General features: G+C 39.8%; 2 protein-coding genes across 10 annotated transcripts in view; one reads left to right on the top strand and one right to left on the bottom strand.

Annotated features, from left to right (window-relative positions):
• The window catches only part of LOC100645268 (serine/threonine-protein kinase KIPK1), a 77,265-nt gene that overhangs the window by 38,861 nt on the left and 16,037 nt on the right, over positions 1-22,367 (bottom strand). The window lies entirely within an intron of this gene.
• The window catches only part of LOC100644384 (cardioacceleratory peptide receptor), a 39,927-nt gene continuing 17,577 nt past the window's right edge, over positions 18-22,367 (top strand). For 2 of the 8 annotated variants that reach the window (XM_048414114.1, XM_048414115.1), the window contains exon 1: positions 4,576-5,695. In XM_048414114.1, the coding sequence (XP_048270071.1) occupies positions 5,534-5,695 (162 nt within the window). In that variant the 5' untranslated portion in view covers positions 4,576-5,533. Of the gene's footprint in view, positions 1,605-4,575; positions 5,696-22,367 lie in introns of those variants that run through there. The other 6 variants (XM_020867521.2, XM_020867519.2, XM_003402078.4 and 3 more) reach the window with 6 other exon arrangements.

The raw sequence follows: 22,367 nt of genomic DNA on the forward strand, positions 1-22,367 counted from the left end.
TGCCGTTTGGTACGTGTTAAGCGATAGAATGAAAACGAATACAATTTTCTACTTCGTTGCTGAAATCGCGGATTTGCGGCAAGTTTGTAAGTAGTAAAAAGAAAAAAAAGGAAACAGATTCGCACGCGACTCGTCAAAGTTAGCGAAAAACGCGTTGACGAGGCGAGCGGCATTTAAAAAAGTCCTTTGTCGTTCGTTCGAAATACGTTGCCTTTGTCAGATGCGACACGTACCGAATTTCAATAGTTAAGCTATACGCACCCATGGCTAACTGTTTTATCATCGTTGCACACCGATATGCGGGTGGACGCACTTCCGCCTATTCTGATAAGCAGCGACGTTCGAATGCATCCGAAATACGCGTTACGAAATTTGAGCGACGCAGTCTCGTGTTTCGGATATAGGGGTCACGGGTACCTACCTAATTCGATACATGTTCGTTAACGGGATTGTCGTTCAACGCTCGATCGACATCTATCGCGATAATTAACGGCGAGCAAATAGTCATTTTCCAACCTCGTCCATCCACCGTTCTCTCTCTACTTACTGCACTCTGTGCGCATCTATCGAGACGCACTTCCTCCTCGACCTACGCCCTTTCCTCTTCCCGATCCTGTAGGTAATGCACAACGCGAAGTCGATAATCTTGACAAATGGATGTTTGTAGCGTGGGATTGCGGAACATTGGTTCCCTGATACTGCGAATGACAGGTTCCATCGAGCCACGGTTGATCGGTGCGCCTCGAGTACGAACGTTTTCTACGTGTCACCGATAAATTCTCTTTGAGACAGAAATTGAAAGGAACAGAGCCGGATCGTCGTACGTTCTTTTAAAAGCCACGCGTGTTCCGACTATATGCAATTGAACAAACATCGGAACATCTGTTGGGATATTTATGGATTCCTCCAGTGAAACTGTAAACTTTCGATGAATTGTCATATAGTGGGATAAGAGAAAGAGAAAGAAAGAAAAAGAGCATCTGTTTGTATCGTAAATCATACCTAAAACTTTGAAAACTCTTTTCAAGTTTGTGAAATGTCTACGTAAAATTTCTACATAGACGTATAACGTCGAATTTCTGTAACCGTTGCAAATGGATGAGAATTGTAAAAATTAAATTCGTTGATTGGTAATTACTTCTTAGTTGCACATTCTCTGTTGTGCCATATGAATACAAATTTCAAGAGACTTTTTGGGATTACGCGCGACAGCAGTTGGGTGGTCTACGTCCCGACAGGATTTCGTCGCGCATGCGTACGTTGCTGGCAAACTCCTACACGCGTACAGCATCGTCTACGAAGATGGAAGTTGGAGCGTAGAGTCGCCGCGAATTTGTCGGCCGCCTCAGTCGCGTTCGGCGCGTCGTACGAGCAAGTGCGTTCTCGTTCGTTCTCACCCTGTTTCCGTAACCCTCGCAGTTTTTCTCTCGATCCTCTTCCGCTTCTTCTTTCTCGATCTACCTCGTTGAAGCTTTATCTTCTTTCCCGCGATCTTTACACAGTCACCGATCGAAACGAAACGGCAACCCGCGAAACAACGTAACCAGAAGGATAATCAAAAATGAATCACGATTAAAAGATCGACATACGGATTTTCGTCGAAGGTGAAAAGACCACTGCAAACCACTGTTTTGCAGTCTTGCCTCTTTCTTTTTTCACTCTCAGAGATAGAGATTGTACGAAATCGTCCGTACGGAATAATCGTAGTGGTAGCGTTGAAAATGCCTCTCCTTTCGTTTCTTGGAATAATAAATACGAATTTCTTGTATCCATCGAGATTGAAAAGTCAATCACATCCATGTAATTCGATGCACATTATTTTTCTTCTGCGAATCTTCCACGAAGCTGATACAAATGCCAAGGCAGGGGTAGTTTGTTCATCGCGATGATCAGATAGATACTCGGCATCGTTTGAATCGTATGTTTGAATCGGAATTTAGTCCAGATTAGGTGAAATTGGCGGCTGACTTTCGTTCAGAAATACAAAGTTACGAGTCCTATTTTCCGTCAAAGTATTCGTCACGACCGAAATCTTGGAAATAGCGTCGACGCGAATCAATTTTCTCAACGAGGATCTTTCGTACGTTTAGATTTCAACGAGAGGCAACCGTGTGTTCCGAACGATGTGTAATATATCGCTGAGAGGTAACGTCCAGAATATTTCTTTCGCGACAGACCCGATTGACGAGCACAAAAGTAAAAGAACGTAACCTGTTGCGGAATGGATTGCCAACACGCCGTCGTTGCTTGCAAGTATGATACTGTGCATGTAGGATTCTCAAGCGTGAATGTTTTTTAAGTTGCTCAAAGAAAAGGAAAACGATTGGAAAATAATTCGAGGACACAGAAGGGTATTGATTAATTAAATAAGGATCAGCCATTTACCAAACAGGCTATTTCATTTCAGCATTTTATCGCATTTTTGACACGGGATTCGTCGATTATTTCATCGTTCCCTAGCGTTACAAAAAAAGAAAAGACGAAACTAGAAATATCGTGACTCTGTAAAAGCACCAAATTTATTCTGGCACCTAATTCGTTTTGAAAATTTTTAAAAATTTGTTCGTATATCGGCAGAGTGCGGGATTCGTAAGAAGCTACCGAGTAGCAATGACATATGAGGGTGAATTCGATAATGAGCGAATGTGACCGATCGGACACCGATTCCTTGCAGATAATAACGGATTCGGTGGATCCGTTCTTCTGCATCCTATCTGAATTCGTAATTACAAAAAGGAAGGAAGAAAAATGCTAAAATAAGACTGAAAAATAAAGGCGTCGTTGAAATATTTTATTTTCATCGAATTTATCGCTCGATTTGATTTGTTTCCTCCATCGCCACACTTTCGGACACGCGGTTCGATGACGCAAATGAAGAGGAATAAATGAAATTTTTGAATAAACTCGCCACAATGTCGTATCTTTTTTTTCTTTCTTTTTTTTTTTTTTTTTTTTTTTGTTTCGTTCATATCCGTAATTGCGAATCGTGCAATCGGACTTTTTTCAATTAGTTTTGCCACGATACCTACTGTTTGTTTTTCTTGTTTGCTTATGGGATTGTCTATATAGTATCATATCGATCTTTGCAATCGTGAGATTATTTCTATTGGAAAATTGATTATACTTCGAAGATCAAAGTAGTCGGACGTTTAGTCTGTAATCTTTGCCGCTTCTTGTTAGAAGATACTCCTGTTCGTCCTTGAACACTCGTATTTCGGGAAAATGTTCATATTCGTAAGAGAGATATAGCTGTCAAGGAAATCATTCGTCAAACGTTCATCATTGCGTTCATAAATATCATTGTAATTACGGTCGAAGTAAAAAGCTTCGCAATAGAATAAGCAGATTCGTAAAGAAAAAGAAATTTAATTTCAAAGATGATTATTTTAATTTTTGGTTCGGTTTCATTTTAACATTTAATCATTTTGCTATTCGCTCTATAGCTTCGAGTAAAATGTCAATGGGCACGTAAAAAGAGACCAACAACGAATACTTCAAAAGTTTTTAACCGATATCGCCCACACGCAGAAGCAAATAGACACATTATTTAATTGGATGAAATGTCGAGGCTAGCCAGGTTCGAATTTTATATTTTCGTTAATTGAATTTACTCTTTCATGTGGGCTGAACAGAAGCAAGCAGAGTAGAAACTACTAGATAATGCGACAAAGAGGACGCTAATTTTGCAATGTTTAGTCTAGTTTTGACATAGACAGATTTAAGTAGACTGCATTTGGAACGAAAGATTGTCCTCTAGATATCCTCGAGAGCGCGTGTTAATCTACTTTCGCGCGATCGCTCCGAGGATATGGCGATTAGGGGGTGGTCGCGTTTCTTGATTAACACAAACTGTGATCATTCTCCGACGCATTCCTTCGTCAAATCTATCACCAAATTGTATCTATATCCATAAACATTGAGTACGCTGCCTTTGATCTCGCGATTCATTGTGGAATTGTATCGACCTACACGTGGTATTCGATATGGCGTTATTACATTATATCCTGTTAGCGAAAAGAAAGAACAAAAATTCCATGCTTCGGAATTAATTAAAACATTGCAGTACCCTGGTTCTTCTTTATTAGTCTCTTCCCATCAACACATATACAGATATAATCTTCCATCGAAATATCAAAGATACTCTTTTATAACAAAGCTTGCTTTCTGCCAGGCTGATTCTTTTACGGATAAGCTGGCAATGAATTTCAATAAAAGTGGCCGTGAAATCGCAGTAGCCCAAGAAGCGGGTTTCTTACGCTCGAGTACATTCGAATGGAACATGGTTGCTCAGATTTGTTCATTCGTCGGCCTCCAAAGAGCATCCTCCGGTTCTATCGCATCTTCGTCCGATTCCACGGCTACTTACGACCCTTTCTTCTATCGGCCGCTTCTCAAAGCTCGTAGAAAGGTCACTCGAGACGTAACTGGCATAACGAAATGCTTGCACGTAAGAAGAAAACGTTAGCTCTAACGGGGCAGCTTCTTCTTCCGCATATTCTGATTTTTAAGCTTCGCATTTGCAACCGGTCGCGTTGCGACCCTTCACGATGATTTACGATCTCGGTATCGTTACAGTAATACATCACGTATTTTATCCACGATCCAACCGAGTTCCGAGTTCCCTATCTTCGTCTCAGACAGCAGCAATATCAATTAACAGAGTCCCGAACGGGAGAGATTCGATACGAACGTTTGATCGTTCGACTGATACGATATGTCATTAGGAAAAGAATCGATCGTCCCTTTCATTTCCTCGGAATTCTCATTCCAGTCCCTCTCTATGGAAACGCAAAGGTATTCTAATGCTTCTAATTTGTACGGCTTTGGACGAGTAGAATGGTATTTTATTATTTGCATCGAATTCTCATCGTCTCGTTGTCATAACGATAGACTAGGTTTATAAAGCGTGTATTATCACTTGTCGAGTTGCCGTTCCCTACCTACGTATCTCGTTTCTCTTCTTCCCGAGAGACCTTTTTACGATCGCCTCGAAAGTTGTTGAAACAAGAAAGCGATCGATACGATTACATTCTTGTCCGTACTTATCTTGTTTTTTTGCATGGCGATTCGCGCAGACGAACTTGTGCGATCGAAGGTACGACCAATGCCATTGAATCGAGTATTTACCTCTTTAATCGAGCCGGAAAACAGTGTCGCTTCGTTTCGAACGGACAAACAAAGTATCGAATGATCGAGTTATCCCAAGCAGAATCCCTTCGAATGCTTGTTTCGTTATTCGTGCGGATATATTCTATATTCAGCAGGCGACGGTGTCGAGAAGAATGTGCGAGAATCACGTTGCATCGTAATTGAAAATCCAGTGGACGAGATAGAAATCGTTCGGACGTAAACGAAAGAGGGAAATCGGTCGCGCAACCGCGGACGGGCAACGAGATGAAGTCATCGGACGCTTAGCCAGAGATCGGCTGGAAGCCATGAATTTTTCGTTGCGGTTTCATCGAGTAAAAACTTGAATCGCGAATAAAATCGCGGTGAAGAGGAACAGCACGATCGCAAAGCGTTCGCGAACGACATGTCCGAGGAAGAAACGACAGAACGGGCCGATCGTAATGAAACGTTCGAGATAGACGGACTGATTCAGGGGAATCGTACGGGGGACCTGCCGGAATTCTTCAACGTCACTCCACTCGATGTCAACGCGACGAACGAGATCGACTCATTCTACTTCTACGAGGTGAGCTAAAGAAAACACGGCTGCCCCTGTAAATATATTCTTCTGTTGAAGAGAAACGCTTTAAAACGCAGAGACGGCTAATCGACCAAGAGATCGTAAGTAGAGCTCTTGATGCAAGAGTATCGATTTTAAACGCAATTTCTCTGTTCTCGGTCTGATTCCATGGAATGGTTACTTACCTATAACAGTACAGATATAATTAGTCGAAGCTGTAAACGATCCAAAGAAACGGTAAGCTGTGTTTGAAACGCGTTAAAAGCTTTAGCTTTCTATTGGCTAACTAAACCGAATAGATCTGCGATTTGACTTTGATTCAAACATCTACTTGGCCCACCGTAGAACTATGACCAACATTCCACTGTTGTCCGTCGAACCGATTACAAACACAGAGTTTCCCCGATTCCCTGTCTAAGTAGCAGATGCATCAGATCGTCGTAACATGTGGTAGATAAATACTCGTCAATTAGCTGGAAATTATTTAATCGAGCAGCAATGTAACGTAATTAGATTTCGATCTTCTTGTTTCTTAGTACAAATTAATTCATTTAAACAAGATCTTTGATACTACCTATGTATGTTTCTGCATTACGATTAAATTAATGAAACAGCGACTATGAAATTACAAAATGGGGAAAGGTAAATGAGACGACGAATAAGAGAAAGGTTCCACTTAAATGTCACTTGGCACGCGAACTTGGACGGTAGAGAGGTTCTTTGAAAACATGGTGATTTCATGGAAATCGTAGCAAAGATGTAGCGAACAGCCTATTAGATTCGTCTCGTGTATATAACTTTTTCATCCATGATATTTCAATAGATATTCCGGTGAAGATTCGAAATACATAGAAGAGTCGTGACTGTTATTCGATCGTAAAGCGGAAACCTTTGAAATTTCACGTGTTTATCGCGGAATACGAATTTCATCTGGATTTGAATTTTCATTCGAATACAAATCCCATCGGTAGTGCCGTTGTCAGTGAACGAACGATGGTCGTTTGCGGTTAAATTTCGAACGAATAAGAGCCAAAGTATTCGGCATCTGGAATTTAAAAACGTTGTTTTTGCGCTGGACAAAAGTAAAAGTTATTTATACGATTATATTAAATATGGCTTAAAAAACAAATGGGACACTGAGGGAGAAAGCGGACTGAAAAAGCCATAATAAATTTATTCGTTAATAACATTAACATTAAGTAACGTTAATTTATTCTAGTGAATCGTATTAATCGTATGAAATCATTTTTTTTTTTTTCAAACGAAACCAATCTGTTTTACATATTTTACTAAATTACTTAATTATTTATTGAGAATTGGAGTTAGTTCAGTTTTGCTTTTTTCCACTTGGATTCGATTAGAATCTAATCGCAGTTTATCCGAGAATCCGTGAAAATATAAATGGTATCGGAGCAACGAATAGCGAGAGTATTTACGTTTTCGTAACAGTGCATTTACGTGTCTCGAGGGACACGTGGACGCAACGTTCGGCAATTTCTCAAATGATGAAGTGACGTAATGTACTTCCCACTGTAACCGGGTCATTTGAAACGAAGGTAGTCGATTTCTACCTTTGCCCGTCAATTAGCGGAGCGGATGCAATTACACGCGAGTAAATTTGGAGGCGAAGATAAATGTTAAAAGAATGGAAAGCAGCTCGGTCACGGTTGCTAACTAAGAACTACGTATACTCTAACGCGGAAACAGCTATTTCATATACACGCGTGCATATATAAAGTTCCCTTTGTATCGTGGTTAACGCAAAGAAAAATAAAAATCGTAACATCGAGAGCAAAAGTAACTTTTCGCTGCAACGTGGAAACATTAATCCGGTTGGTCGTTTCAACTTTTAAATACCAAAAGAAAATTATTTATATATTATTCGTTTGTATATTACACATTTGCATTCTCGACAAGCTCCCTGTCATCGACAAATGACGATTATGCCTGCGAGATTTAATCGCCGCTTACGTCCGTTCACTTCGATAAACGTTGCCGATACTTTTTATTTCGCAAATCGACTAAAACGATTTTTATTGAGGATCGAAGTCGAATGGAGTCATTGTCTGCTCGCAAAAAGATCGTATCGAAACGTTGTCATATCGTACGAAGGTTTTTTCATTTATTACTCCGTCATCGAGTTTCAGAATTGCCACGACAAAGGCAAGTTTAGAGGATAACCGTGCAAGACGCGTATTTATGGTGCTCCTCGTACGAACATAATGGAAAACTGTGATAACGTGGAATACGTGTTTTTCTTTCATCCCGTGGTGTTTCTTTCGTTTCGTCGCGATCTCTGACGACATAAATCTTCCTCCGAAGATCTTTCGTCGTTGAGGATAAAGAGGCGATATATCTGCGTGCCGCGAGCTGCAAATTTGCAACTGTACGAATATAAGCGTACGATATATTCGTTACGTAAAAGCCAAACTATCCAACTACGATTCCGACTAGAAACATTTTCACGATATTTTTGGTAACTATTACAATAATTTCTTGAATGAAATTCTTGGTCGGGACGAAATTTACGAACCGACAAAATGCTGCTGTCCGCTGATAATTGCGATTCCACTATTCGGAAGTCGTATTTCTCTAGGCTCTATTCCCGGCTAAATTTCGAAAGAGGATCGACGCATATTAAATTTCATGGAGCACCGTACGACGCGTAAGAGGGTTGTCAGCCGGCTAGCCAAAACACGACGAAACGTCGACGATCGAATTAAAACGGGCGCCTGTCCGATCTCTATGTTAATTCGTCGGCCCCGAACCTACCTCCGACCTCTTGTCACCTGTTCCGTTTCTACTCGTTTCCTTGACACGTGTCTCACGCCCGCCTAAAAAATCACTCCAACGATCTAATGATTGTCGTTCTACGCGTAAGGACATACGATGAATAGACCAACCCGGACGATTCTTATTGGCTCTCGTAAATCGTTACAAGATGTTACAGGAGACGTGTGACGCAGCGTGGGAGTACGTTCCACAGATAAACGCGAGCGAAATTAAGTAGATTGATCTATCGTTACCCGACAGATCTTTTTAAACACGTTCGCTGCCAGCGGACGAAAATTTTCGGAAGAAGAGTCAACCAGAAACATACGGCGCTTTTATCGCGACGTTACTTTTTGCCGAGTACCTCGTTGGTTTGTTTAATCCTCGAAACGAGTTTCGTTTTCAACGTTTGTCAAACTTCCGTCGCTCTAAACGATAAAAAGGATACGTTCGAGGAAACAGCAAAGCGAAATCGTCACTGCAAAGTACATACGCTCGATATCAGTCTCGTCTAAAGCTTTCTATATTTGCACGATGCTGGAAAAAAAGGAGGAAAATTTAACCGTTTATCTTTTTCGAAAGAGTCGATGAAAACGGAACTCGTATCCGACAAATTGCTCGTTCGCAAACAAAATCTTATCGGCTGTTTCGATGGAGAAGAGCGACGTGACGCGTGTGTCTCGATCGTTAGTCCCTTGGGGCGCGTCGATCAATTTAAAAGCGTCGGTATTCGGTGTCCGCACGGTGATTTCCTGGCTGTTTGCAATCTCGTCCCGTCACCGGTACCCCGCTTCTTGCCTCCTTTCCGCGAACGTCCAGGGCTAACCGATCCGAGTCGCGCGACCGCTTTGTAAAAGCATCGCGACGAGTTGCCTCGTTTCGCACCACCGACTGGCCGTTGATTGCAGAAACCCCGCCACATGGGAACTCGCTTATTTTTACTAGGAATGCGCGTTCGCGGTAAAAGAGAGGACGAAAGAATCAAAGAAGGTGGGAGAAGGAACGAGGGAGGAAGGGGGTCATTGACGTGATGCTGGAAACGGACGGGTGATAAAATTAAGCTCGCAACACGATTCCGCAAAAGACGTGGAAAATTCTTGATCCATCTGTCGTTTTTAGTTTGTCGTTTTGTCGTATCCTCGTCTTTTGTATATCTATGCGATTTGTAATTAAAACGAAGACGCTATCTGATGCGCTATCAAATCGAGGATGGCTGATATCGTCGTGGGGGAAACGGGCGTTGAAAAATGACTCTTCGGTAAAGCAGGGAAGAGAAAAGACGGAATTACATAGCGCGAGAGAACGGACGGACGTAGAATCGTAGAAACACAAAGTTAAATCCTCGAATCGTTCAACGTTGAGAAACGTTGTGTCGTCGAATCGTTGACATAAGTCGGTTTGTTGAGACAACAGTTGTTGACCAGCGGTTTTTATTCAAATACTATCTTTGGGAACGAGATATACGAACAGTTCAGAGACTACGTCAAAATTCCATTTATCTCAAGTCCATTCATCGAAATGGTAATCTTTGATAAACGTTTAATTAGCTGGATCTTTATCGAATGAATTTACTAATTTTAATATGATCTGCTATTATGAAAATGTAAATTAGTGAATTCCGAATTATACGAACACCAATTATATACAGAGCTTATACGCAAGTCGAAAATATAGAATAAAATGTTTTCATACGACGCTCGGTTTCTGAAAAAATTGAGTTCGCAAATTCATGACGTATACTTTAGCTCGGTTAAATACCGACGAGATATGAGCGTACGAGTTAACAGGCGGTTATTATACACACGAGAATAAGCAAAAAGTGCAAAATTTCTGCGTTTAAAGTTTCATTTTCAAGAAGATAAAGTTTAAATATGTTTAATTACGAACTGGTCTGGTATACGCGCACGATACGTTTTCAAATTTATTTTTCTCGAAAAGCACGAAGCTTCTTCTGAAAGAATCTTATTCTGCCGATTATTTACTTTCGTTCGCGTCGAAATTAGCCAGGTTAAAGTATGCTTGTCGAATCCTCAAAGTCGATCGTCTCGAAAACGAAGCTTCGGATGAAGAAACACGAATTTCTTTTCACATTTCTTCAGGTAGGATCATCCCCTGCGCGGTAGTACTACGATTACTACACCACGCTGTATAGTTATAAACTGTTAACAGCAGGTAGTTTATAAACTGTTTGCCCTCCATCGAATTCAACTAAATGAAATTCCGTTATATATATTGTACGTATTGTATATATGTAGAACGATATTTCGAACGATTTATTATCTTGTTCGAGATACCAAATAATCGAAATATCTTTTTTCTTTTTCTATACTTTGGCGCGAGTCGTTTATGTAAAAAGTCTTTACAACTGGAAATAATAGAATCGTGTTATTTCGCTATTGAACCTACCTGCTCGGTTCGGTCTCTTTCCGCCTCTCGCCATTAACTGGAATTTAAAGCTTGTTCCGAGTACGGACGCAATTACCGTAGCCCCCAATTTTTGCCGGTTGATTACGCAGAAAACAACGAGTCTTTCGTAAAATACTGTTCCTTTGCTAAAATATTGTGCAAGATGAACAGCCCTTGCGCACGATTACGACCGAATTATATTACCACACAGTCATGAAAATCATAGCAAGGAGATTTGTAAGAAAAGCGATATGCAGCGTAGCTGGAAGGAACTTACAAAACTGATGATTCGAAATTTCTGTTCTCGCAAATTATAAATCGTAGCTGTGATATTGGCCACGAAACAAAACTTTTTCTTCGTCCATTTTTTACGATCCGGCCGCCAATTTATTTCGCTGACTGTGAAATCAATCGTCCGACCAGAGGCTTCAACGCTTCGGTTTTATCAACGACACGATTCGCCGAAGCGCCGACTCTTTTGCGGTTAAGCGTACGACTTATACTCTAAAAAGTATCTAAAAAGTTATTACCGTGGAATCTAGTCGATACTTTAACTCGATTCGACGGATACGGTAATTCGATGAGAAAATTTATATACAGAAGAGACACAAGTAGCTGCCAAGCCAAAAAATTCGTATTTTCATGAACTTTGCCAAATAATGGATGATAAATTGGTTCCTAAACAGATATTCCTCTCGTCTAGCAAATGTTCGACGAGTATACTCGACGTATTACGAATCTTTACGTATGTTGGTACGTTTTTATGTACTTTATGTACATTTTAAGACATCGGTAATAATGGAAACTCGGTGGCCGAGTGTGGCCGTAAAGTCGAACCAGGCGGCTACCGTTCGATCGACGATAAAATTACTAGGTAAACATTTACGAGTCATGAAAGTTATACGGGCACGATGATGTACATATTAGGACGGGAACTTTCTTAATTAAATGAAACTCCAACAGAACGTGGTAAATACATTGTTTCCCTAGTTGCATTGTTGGTCCACCAACAACGTGCCAACATTTTCAGTAAACATCCTACGTTTGCGTTCAACAAATATTGTTCGCGTGTTTAGATAATAGCAACATAGGAAGATGTCGCTTAGACGGTGATTCGCATTGTTATACAAATCTCGTAATGAAGCTGAATAGGAGTTGCGTGCTTTTATGTACAAAAATACATAAGAGAATCAATTAGACCGAATATTCTAGGTTAATGAATTAGCAACGAACTGATATACTTTTATGGAAACCTGGAGCATTTAATAGATTCCAGGCTAAATTGTTGCGCGAACGATAAGTCTACTGCTCGAAAAACATTATTCTACGTAACAAAGATGAATAATGGAAGATACAAAACATCGTGCCACATAACGAAAATGAGAAGCGGAAGACAAAAAACGAAGCTACCGAGGAGAAGGATATCGATGCGTTTGACATGTCGTGAAAACGATGTGATTCCGGCGCTATCTATAAGAGAAGATTGCAAAAGTATCTAATAAAGCTGCGATGCATTATAACCATGGAAACACAGAGACCTGAAGTTGTTTTTGCGGGTTTAGACCAGGTCTGGATATTCCGGTGATCCCGAAGATAGAAGACCACGATGGAGTTGTTTACGATCGTCGGGAGAAAACTTGGAGGATCCCAGTGCCGCTTAAGACGCAGGGGAAAAATGAAGACACGGCTTTCATCTACGCCCTAAGCCATATATCTTCCTTCGCGCTATCTATTCCTTATCAGCTAGTTCGATCGTTCGATAGCGGAATCGCGTTGGTCTAACTTCGTCTAGTTAATTCGCTAAGGAATCGTTTCGATCACTTTTTATTTCTATTTTTATCCAAGGTGGCTTCGAACGTAAAATTTTATAAATAGATGAATAGGACAAATGACTTTTACTATTATTCGTACGTGGCTACGTTGTTCAAGGACTGACGTGGATCCGTAATATCGTTCGGTTATTATCTTTTTTACGCCGGTAATAGTCGTCAAACCTTTCGTAGGAAACAAGCCCATTCGTTACCGTGACGGCTAACTAATAACACGTGCACGAATTACCGATAACACGGACGTTTATCATTCACAAAAGCATATTTTCTTACTCGGCTGTCTACGGTGCACTCGCTATATGCGCGCATTATTTTTAATACGACGACTAGAAGTCTAATTTTATGTGCCTCGACGCTCGCCTTCGCATTCGCACTGAATTTAAATATCGTAAATATCGCGTTATGTGGCCGTTCTTCTTCCTACGTTTGATCTTTATCAAAGAAAAAAGAATTCATTATGTATGGTCGTATGCAATAGACTTAAGTGAATTGGCATAATTTTCAAAAACGGGCAACGGAAGAAAAACGAACAGAGGATCGAGCTTTATTAACGTGCATTTTGCGCAACGCACGCACAAAGTTACGTTTCTCTGTTTATTTTTAATTTATTCTAAACCGACGAAAGACGCAGAAACTTAATTTGACACGTTGCCTTTCGTGCATTTCGCGCAAGTACATATATTCTATTGTTTACTGTTTTATCGTTCGAGTAGATTGTTTTTTCCTCTTAATGATTTAGTGAACTACACGACATGGTTTACAACGTTTTTGAAATCCTAGCCTGATTTTACTACAAAAGATATGCATTCACGTTTGCACGAATCGCGCTGAATCCATAGCGAGGGCAATTTATCGATATATATTCATTTTCGATCGATGCCACGGAAATTTATTATCGTAGCATTTCGTCGAGCGTGATTATGCGTGATCACATCGTTCGCCGCCTATTTTTTCTGCAGCATCGATATTCAGAGAAGTTGAGACCTATCATTTATGGATTGAAACGCGCGCGCGAGTAACATAAAACGAACGACGCTACAGCTGAAATGGAGCACGAATTTCGAATAAACACTTGGACGACTGTTATGTATCATTTTACAGTTTATTTTACAGTTTTGTCGTCTCGTATCGAATAAAGACGATTACAGCCTCATATACGATGGCTCGTGAAAATATCTAGAGATATAACAGAACATTTTTATGTATTTATCATACGTGTTGTACGAAATTATTCATTGACTCTGTAATAAGACGCGATTATCGTGATTATATTGTTAAAATTTTCAACGAATCTGGATATTGTATATGGAAATATATAGAAGTTGCAACATGTTTAATGCAAGCATATTCCGAAAGATCGCCAATGAATCCGAACATAATCGATTGTTCGTAATATTGGAAAATCACAATATTTGATGGAACCATCTTTAGCACAGGCTATACGTTTAAAATCATTATTCGTGTCTATATATGAATTCTTTATTACGCGAATATTCGCAATAAATATTCTGTAATCTAAATGCAATCATATCACCCTATCTCGATTATAAACAAATGTATACAATTTCAAATTCATATCTCATATTTCATATTTTACCAACGTGATAATGATAGAGACATCTGTTACTACAGCGTTAGTGAAATTTCATAAGGTTTCGTATAAAATATATAATATATTCATGAAACATTTGTATAAATGTTTAAACGTTATACTTTGACGAACGACTGTATAAACTATTCGTCCCCGATTGCCATGGAGTTTCTTGGAAATATTTGAACTGTCCCTTCGAATCATATTCGATTTGCGTCGAACGTTGTTCGTTTCGCGATGTCTGAAGATCAAAGGTAACGTGAATCGTAAGTCACGGGTAATGCGAGTTAATCTGGTCGCGATAAATGCTTCGGTTGGGCAGATGATGGCGATAAAATTAATTACACGGTCGCTCAGAGGACTTGGTGATTTTGCGGACGGAAATTAATGGTTCCTCGCTGGCCGCTAAACCACCCTGTAATCTACGTCTAAACTTACGAGTTCGGTAGCGGTCGTTGGACGAACGTGTCACAAATTCAATTGGCTCGTTATCGAATTACCAACGGTCCAATTTCGTTCGTGTTTTTCTTTGAGTCAAACGTCTTGCAGTTATCTCGGCTATACAGGGGGTACAATTTTAAAACTCGAAGCTCTTGTATTAAAACCGTAAATCTGATTTTTAATCCATCTTTTAATAGCGCACACTTTCGGACTGTAAATTGATCCCATACATTCTTTCTTTATACATACATGTATATATGTATGTACGTATTTATCTTTTTACGTGTATTTTACTTTTGGATCCGCTCTATTTACGTACGTTGGATTCGCTTTGTTCCGCCCATCCGGATAATACGATTTCAAATTCTTTCGACTAGCCTTTAGAATCGTTATTAAAATGGTATCTCTCTTTTCAAAAATTTCCTATTGAATCCTGCTGGATCGCCGCTATCAGAACATAGCGGCAACCACGTGTTGCTATTGACTGTCTATCGATTCTAGCAGCGACTAAAGTACCTACGTATCGTTGAATGTGTATCAATGACAATTAATTGTTTCGTCGCGCGTGAGAAATTGCCACACGATCGTGAAACGGAATAATACGTTTGTTCACAATTCGAACAAATAATTTTAGCGATAAATTTTAACGAGACTGTCTCTGAAAAGAAACGAATAATTTTCGTTTGCCGCTATTGTAAATTTATATAACAGAAAGAAACGAGAGTCTCAACGGCAGATAATAATACAGTACGTGACAATTTTGTCCAAGACACCAAAATTTCAGCTTGTTTACTAGACGAAAAAGAATCACGATGCGACGTTGGCCTTTCCTTGAATCTTCGGAGAAAATAATAGTGTTCGCGTTGGTCAATCGATTTACTTTAGGAATTCTGTCATCTTTGCTTCGCGAAAGATCAGATCAAGCTGATCGTGTCAACAACATGGGCATTTCCGATGTTTTAGCAGATCGTTCTTCGAAAGTGCTACGCCATCGAGATGATCATCGTCCGGTATTTCCGAAACTTGAAATTATCCGAAAAAAGTCACACGAGTAATTGACGACGAAACTCCAGCTAATTCGTAGTTTACTCTACCAAATGTAATAATCGAACTTCTTATTTAAAATTTCAATTTAAATGCACATGTTAATTTTAAGCGTCGTGGCACGTTCGAATCGGACGGATACGTTTAAGTAGAAAATCGTCAGCCACGTTTTACCGGACAGATAGACAGACATCGTGAACGAATCTCATCACAGACGTCAAATTCGTCGAGAACATACCGGAACAGTCATCGAATCGACGTGTTTCGAAGGATCGCGTCGATACAGGAAACTTGGACGACTGTGATGTCGTAACAAAAGCGCTATTAACCGACTGCCACTTCGAACAGTCATCGAGAGTCACGTTACGTGACATCCGCGTGTTATGTGGCTATGATTTACAAACGTTCGCTATTCCAAACTACTTGTTAGTAATCGTCATAACTATAATGGCGGTTCCATTTTTGGCCAGTGGATATCTCGCGCTCTCGTCGTTTCGAAATAATTACTAACAAATTGATAGAATACGTTTACACAGGATCTTTAAATTAATTGCATATGAAATATGATTTGTGAATTCGAATGAATCGATACTGTCAAAAAGAAAAAGAAGAAAAGAAAAGAAAAAAGAAGGCACAAATTTGCTTTAGATACGTTCATACGGCCTAAAATAATTATTCAAATGATCGGCTACCGCGGATTTTTTTATATCGATGATCGACATAAACTTGCAGGAACGGCACGATATATATAACATCGAGGCGAACGCGCGTAAAATTTCGTTACAATCGAAAATTATTTTACGATATTATTATACGGTAAACAGCGTGGATCGAGCAACGTGTGATTTAATCGAAAATGCGCTGTATTAGTCGGCGGATCTTCAGATTTGACATTATTAAATTCCGTGCTACTTTGAAACTCATTAGCCTCCCTTGGGACAGAACGGTACGAAGCCGGGTAACGTTCCCAGACTGTACACCGAATTTGCCTGGAACGGATCGTCGGTTCGCATTTACTAAAGTGTCGCGACGAACAGAGAATACGTAATACGCGGAACGACGCGTTTCCCGCACCCCGCCCGAGCAATCACTATAATTTTCAGCAAGCCGATCGATGCACGCGCCGTGTAATCTTAACGGCCGACTGATATATGACCGCTACTTTTCTGCAAGGACAGGCAGGAATTTTCAAGATTACAGCATTTCTTATCCTCGTACGTTCAACCCGTCGATCGAGAATTCACGGTTGTATCGCAATAACTTAGAGGCGGATTTCGCGAATCCATCGAACAGGTGTAATTTATCCAATTTCCTTTTACATCGAAGTTTAGTCGATAAACGATGGTTAACGATAGTCAAAAATTTCTTCCAAGTCGATTTTTCACGTTTTAAAAAAATGTCCATAGTCGCGTCCTTCTTCTACTTGCAAATCTGCCATTAAACCATTTCCCAGTCTGTACAGAACTTTAAAGTTTGTCTTCCAACGTAAGTAAGACTTTTGGTGGAAATATGTGCGTTGACACCGTAACAGTTTTATTAAATCGATATTCCAGCAGGTCACAAATCCTGTGAAATTTCTTTGAGGGAATATTACATCCCGAACAGAGGCGGAAGTTGTCTTCCGGTGGAAGGTGATCCGCTTTACGGGCATCGCGCGTTTTACCCCGTTCCCGGTACAAACACAAAATTCAATCTTCTCTTTATTGTCTGCGTCTTCTCGGTCCCGTTTCTTGTTTTACGCTTCATCGTGTTTCGATATCGTTTAGTATAAACATTTGTTCGTACGTATTAACAAATGGTGAAACAGCAAGCGAATGCTAGGATATAAATATCGTTCATTTAGAACATTCCACGCTGAATGAATAGCGAATGTTAAATGTCTCTGAAAAGTATTATCGTGTATCTTATTTCTCGTTAAAACACAATATTAATATTATTCGAAGCTTCGCGCAGTGTGCATTTCTATTGTGCGCTTTTGTAACAGATGAGATATTGTTAAAGCGAAACATTGATATTATATGGACTTGGTGGCAAATTTAACTTTATGCGTCACTTCTTTCGTAAATATTCTTTCATGTTTATTTCTCATTTATTTTGTTATTCTATTATACGCCGAGTACGTCTACTATTTCTACCAACTAAAAGTAAATCATCGGGTTAAAAAAGACTGCGTTCATTCGTCCGTGTCAGACGCAGATTATTCCTCTCTATTCGAGAAAATAACGGTCGTTCGATGACAAAGTCGTCGAAAGAGATTCTCGCCTATAATAAAGACCCATAGTTGGAAATTACATTTTAAGAGTTTAGTTTCAATTATAGCGAAGACTTTATAATGAAATGAAATTAGAATAAGTTTAATAGACTAGACGAGAGTTAAAATTCGATCTTTCCTTCGCCATACCTTTTATGCGTAAATATCGGACGAAGAATTTCTCTAACGATTTCGATTATGAGAAGAGGATAACTTTAAATTACAACTTATAATTAGCTGGATCGTGGAGTCGTGATAATAGCGCATTATCGAACATGGTTCGAGTTCTTGGAATTCGACTATAATAAAATTCGTAGACACCTGCACATATGTGGCCAAAAGAAATGGCGAGAAATCCCGTTTGCGATTTATCGCTCCCACAGGGATCGTACGGCATCGATTCGCGCTACTCTTGATCCTTCTCTGATTTCAGTTTGGTTTGCTGCAACACATTCGAGATTGCACTTTGCTCTCTCGCTGAATTCAATTATATCGTAAGTTGATCGTTGCTATTACTCGAAGAACGTGCTAGTTTCTTCGTTAACGTCTTCGTACGTCTCAGTATCTGTCGATAACTGTTCACGATTGTTTTTTTACTTTCTGCTTGAATATTTTCAATAATTGTATTGCTCAATTTGATTTATTCATTTCAAATGCCGCGTTCGATCGGAATACATATCGTTAACGACGCAGGTTCGATAGTGCTCAAGCGCGATAGTAAATATAATGGCTAGAAAAATCTTTATAGCATATTCTTTATAGCAAAATTCTTTATAGCATAATGCAAAACTCCTTGTGCTTCGTAGTCGGGGCTTGCGGACAAAATCAACGAAATTCCACCGGCTTTTACCTTCAGACCCGTTAAATCACTGATCGATCGTCACTAGCGTTGTTATAAATCGTTGGCGACACCCGCCGCGCCAAGAATACATCCGAGAAAACGCGAAGGAAAAAGTGGTCCGCTTCGACCTGGAAGCTAAGTAGGGTCTCATATTTCTTCGCCACATCTTGGCAAACCCTTTTCGTTAGGAAAGTGCCTACCAGCCCTCGATGCTGTATCACGCTCGTTTCTCCAGCTTTTTGTCCGCCAGTTTCGCTCGATTCGTGACTAAAACCGAGATACCAGGGGTTGCCCGTGCCGGAAAAGTTTCCCCGATCTCGATGTATACATTCCTAGACAGATATCTTAAAATACGACGCTCCCTCCTGCTTTGTCGTAGCGGAAACTTCTTTATTTACTTGTTTATCCACGCAGCCTGGACCTTCGACGTGACATTGCACCCCCTCTTCTCGTACAGGCATTGATTTTGGATTAATCACACTCGACCGGGACCTATATTCATAAGCGTCCCCCTGGATCTTTCTCGTTGCCAAAGTCAATTGTTTTCGAGTTTCGGATAATCGATAAAGAATCAACCGTATTATATCGTATTGAAGATGATCAAGGGATCTCTTATTCGATGAGCTCGCTGTCCTGCCAGCCAATTTCCCCTTTCTGAATATTTATATCTGCCAAAATGCCGTATAACGATTCGATAGTTTATGAAGCGATAAAGTCAACCGCGTTATCGTTTTCTTATTACCCCAGATTATATTTTTTTATGGAGGTAGTTCTTACATGGAACAGTGAATGGTCGATTCTCCGCGACGCCGACGCGTCGCGTCGCCTTCGATTTGCATATATACCTCCCTGTGTTCGACAGAAGTTTCTTTACAACTTTGCATAGAGCGTTGCATGGTTAATATTGTACGTTATACCATTGTAACGAAGACAAACCTCACGTTTGATTTATCAAATTTGAATTGTTTTCCAAATTCCGATTTCTGAATATCGCCGCGAGATTCATAAAGGAACTACCGATGGATTTTATCCACTTCGTTAAAGACTGTAGCTTCAAATTCTTGATGATCGCGCGTCATTTTAAAAGAAATCATACGAAATAAATTCCTTTTATCCTGATTGCGTTCTGATCATCATCTTGTTCCACCGAGAACAGAATATTACCGGAACGAACAGGGTCTGCAGGAATACGGAATAACTGAAGTGAACCCACAATCTGATTACTGATTTTATATAACGACACGAGCTCAATTGTATTTTCTACATGAAGAGAATTTTTTTACGAATGCAAATTTTTTAGCATCAGGCAGATTTCTAATAAATCTGAATCTCTGACGAGATGGACATTTATTTTATGGAGGATAAAAAGGAAAAGAAATACATAAAATTTTTGTTTTCGTTCAAATGAGGTGTATTAAAAGTTTGTAGATTTAATTTTAAAATATCAGAAGAGAAATATCAACATCCGAACAGCGTTTTAATTATTCCCTCTAAATTAAATTAAATTAAATTGTAATAATTAAAACTGTTCAGAGGAGCCACCTAAATTATCATATATACAATTTATTGAGAATTCAAAACAGGATTTGTCGATAATGAAATATTCTCATCGGTTTCATCATTATGCAAACATTTTCTAATTATGCTTGCATCTATGCAATGTATATTATGTAATCACCGGCACACGTACATAACTGCGAATTCCGGAAGTTGCAAAGTTTAGCGATTGACGAGGAAATAACATACTTCACGTGCGAGATCATCTCGTAATCTATAACTCTTCGGAGTTTCGTTGTTTATCTGCCAACATCCAAAAGTTTGTATCTTCGTAAAACATCAGACGTCGGTAGTCTCTTCTTCTTACGTCTAAATTCCTAGCCTGAAAAATACGCGAGAAGATACCACCTTACGGCTATAGGGAAACATCTGTCTACCTTTAAGGGGTGTTTTCACCCTGAAGAACCGAACTGTGGCAAACAAGAATTGTCCGGCACTTCTTTGAGGTTTCTTACCAACCATAAACAATGTTTAAAAAAATACGGAACTTTCCGGGTTACTGTAGTTCTCTCGTAAGATTACGAGACTGGACAATGTAACGAGATGGTCAGTTTTTCTTTTCAAATAACTTATCGATAAAATTATTATGTAAAATTAATAATAAGTTTCATAAAATATCTCGAACGTTGCACTTGCCTCGATTAATTAACTTTCATCACAAATTCGCGGTCACGTTTCGTTTTCACTTTAATAACAAAATACGTTTCTGTCACTTGATACTAATATACGTATCTCATGATACGACTGAACCGAAAGAGATCGAACGATCGTTGAAAACAGAGCACGATGAAAGCACGGTTTGGATAACAGTCCTTTTGCCATTTCCGAAATAGTGCACGCAGCTTGTGATTGCGAGGCCCATAGTAACCAAAACCACATGTTCTATCTAGAAAAATGAATTTCGAGCTCGCACGTGTCGTTATTAGCGCGACTAGATTAAACGAAGGCGAAAGAAATATTTTGTTTCTCTGCAATAGCGAATGGATGTAAAGTGGTTTCGAAAAAGCAGAAAGCATACTTTCTTCGATCTTGTTATGTTTTCTCGTATCCCCAAAGAGTTTGCGACTGCTGTAGCCTACAAAAGTTTCCAGACAACCATCTTTCTAGCCGAGCCTTAATGGGGAAGCAAGTCAGGGAGCGTAGCGAAAGCGTATTTCATAAAGTGTAGACATAGCCTCGATAAGAGCGCACGAAACAACTAACAAAAACGTTCGTATAAAGTTTCACACGATTGAGCTCGAGTTACGATTACCTTTACAATTACAGTAAGTATTTTACGAGTTATTTATTATAATTTATTATCATTTATTCGACTGGATTAAAAATACCACGATTTACAGATTCAAATCGGAAATACGTGCACCATACGCTCGGAGCTGCAAAATTTTATTTCAATTTAATCATTCGCATCTTACGAACTCTACCAAATTTCACGGCAACGTAGTAATTTCCAACCTAGCAATTTCCATTGTGCGAGGAAATATCGATCGAATAAGTGACCGTGATACACGGTAATTCGCTTGATGGTTGATTTAACGTAGCTTGCACGGAACTCCTTAATTTTTCTGCCCGACGACAAGTCCAAGTGAAGCGAAAATGAACTTTTACGAATAATCTGAAACGCGGAGACGTGTACGCGGTTACGCAAAAGAAAAGTCTTTCGTTTCTGATTTTACTGCTTTTCTGTACCGCGCCCAGGAGTATGGCGGCACGCGAAAAAACTTTTTAAATCTTTACGACTCGAGGGAGAAGCAGCGGCGGCGGCCAAATGAGATCAGAGAGATTTCTTGTTGCCATTCTCGATCGTTAGAAGCGCGATTTTTAAAGAGCAACCGAGCGCCTCTCCGCTCAGCAAAAACCGCTTGCCGCAATTTACGATTTACGATTGGAGGAACGATCGCACGTGAGAAAAAAAGATTGCGTGGACCAAAATGAAGATCGGACGG

This window comes from Bombus terrestris, chromosome 18, assembly GCF_910591885.1.
Source record: "Bombus terrestris chromosome 18, iyBomTerr1.2, whole genome shotgun sequence".
Classification (NCBI taxonomy): Eukaryota; Metazoa; Arthropoda; class Insecta; order Hymenoptera; family Apidae; genus Bombus; species Bombus terrestris.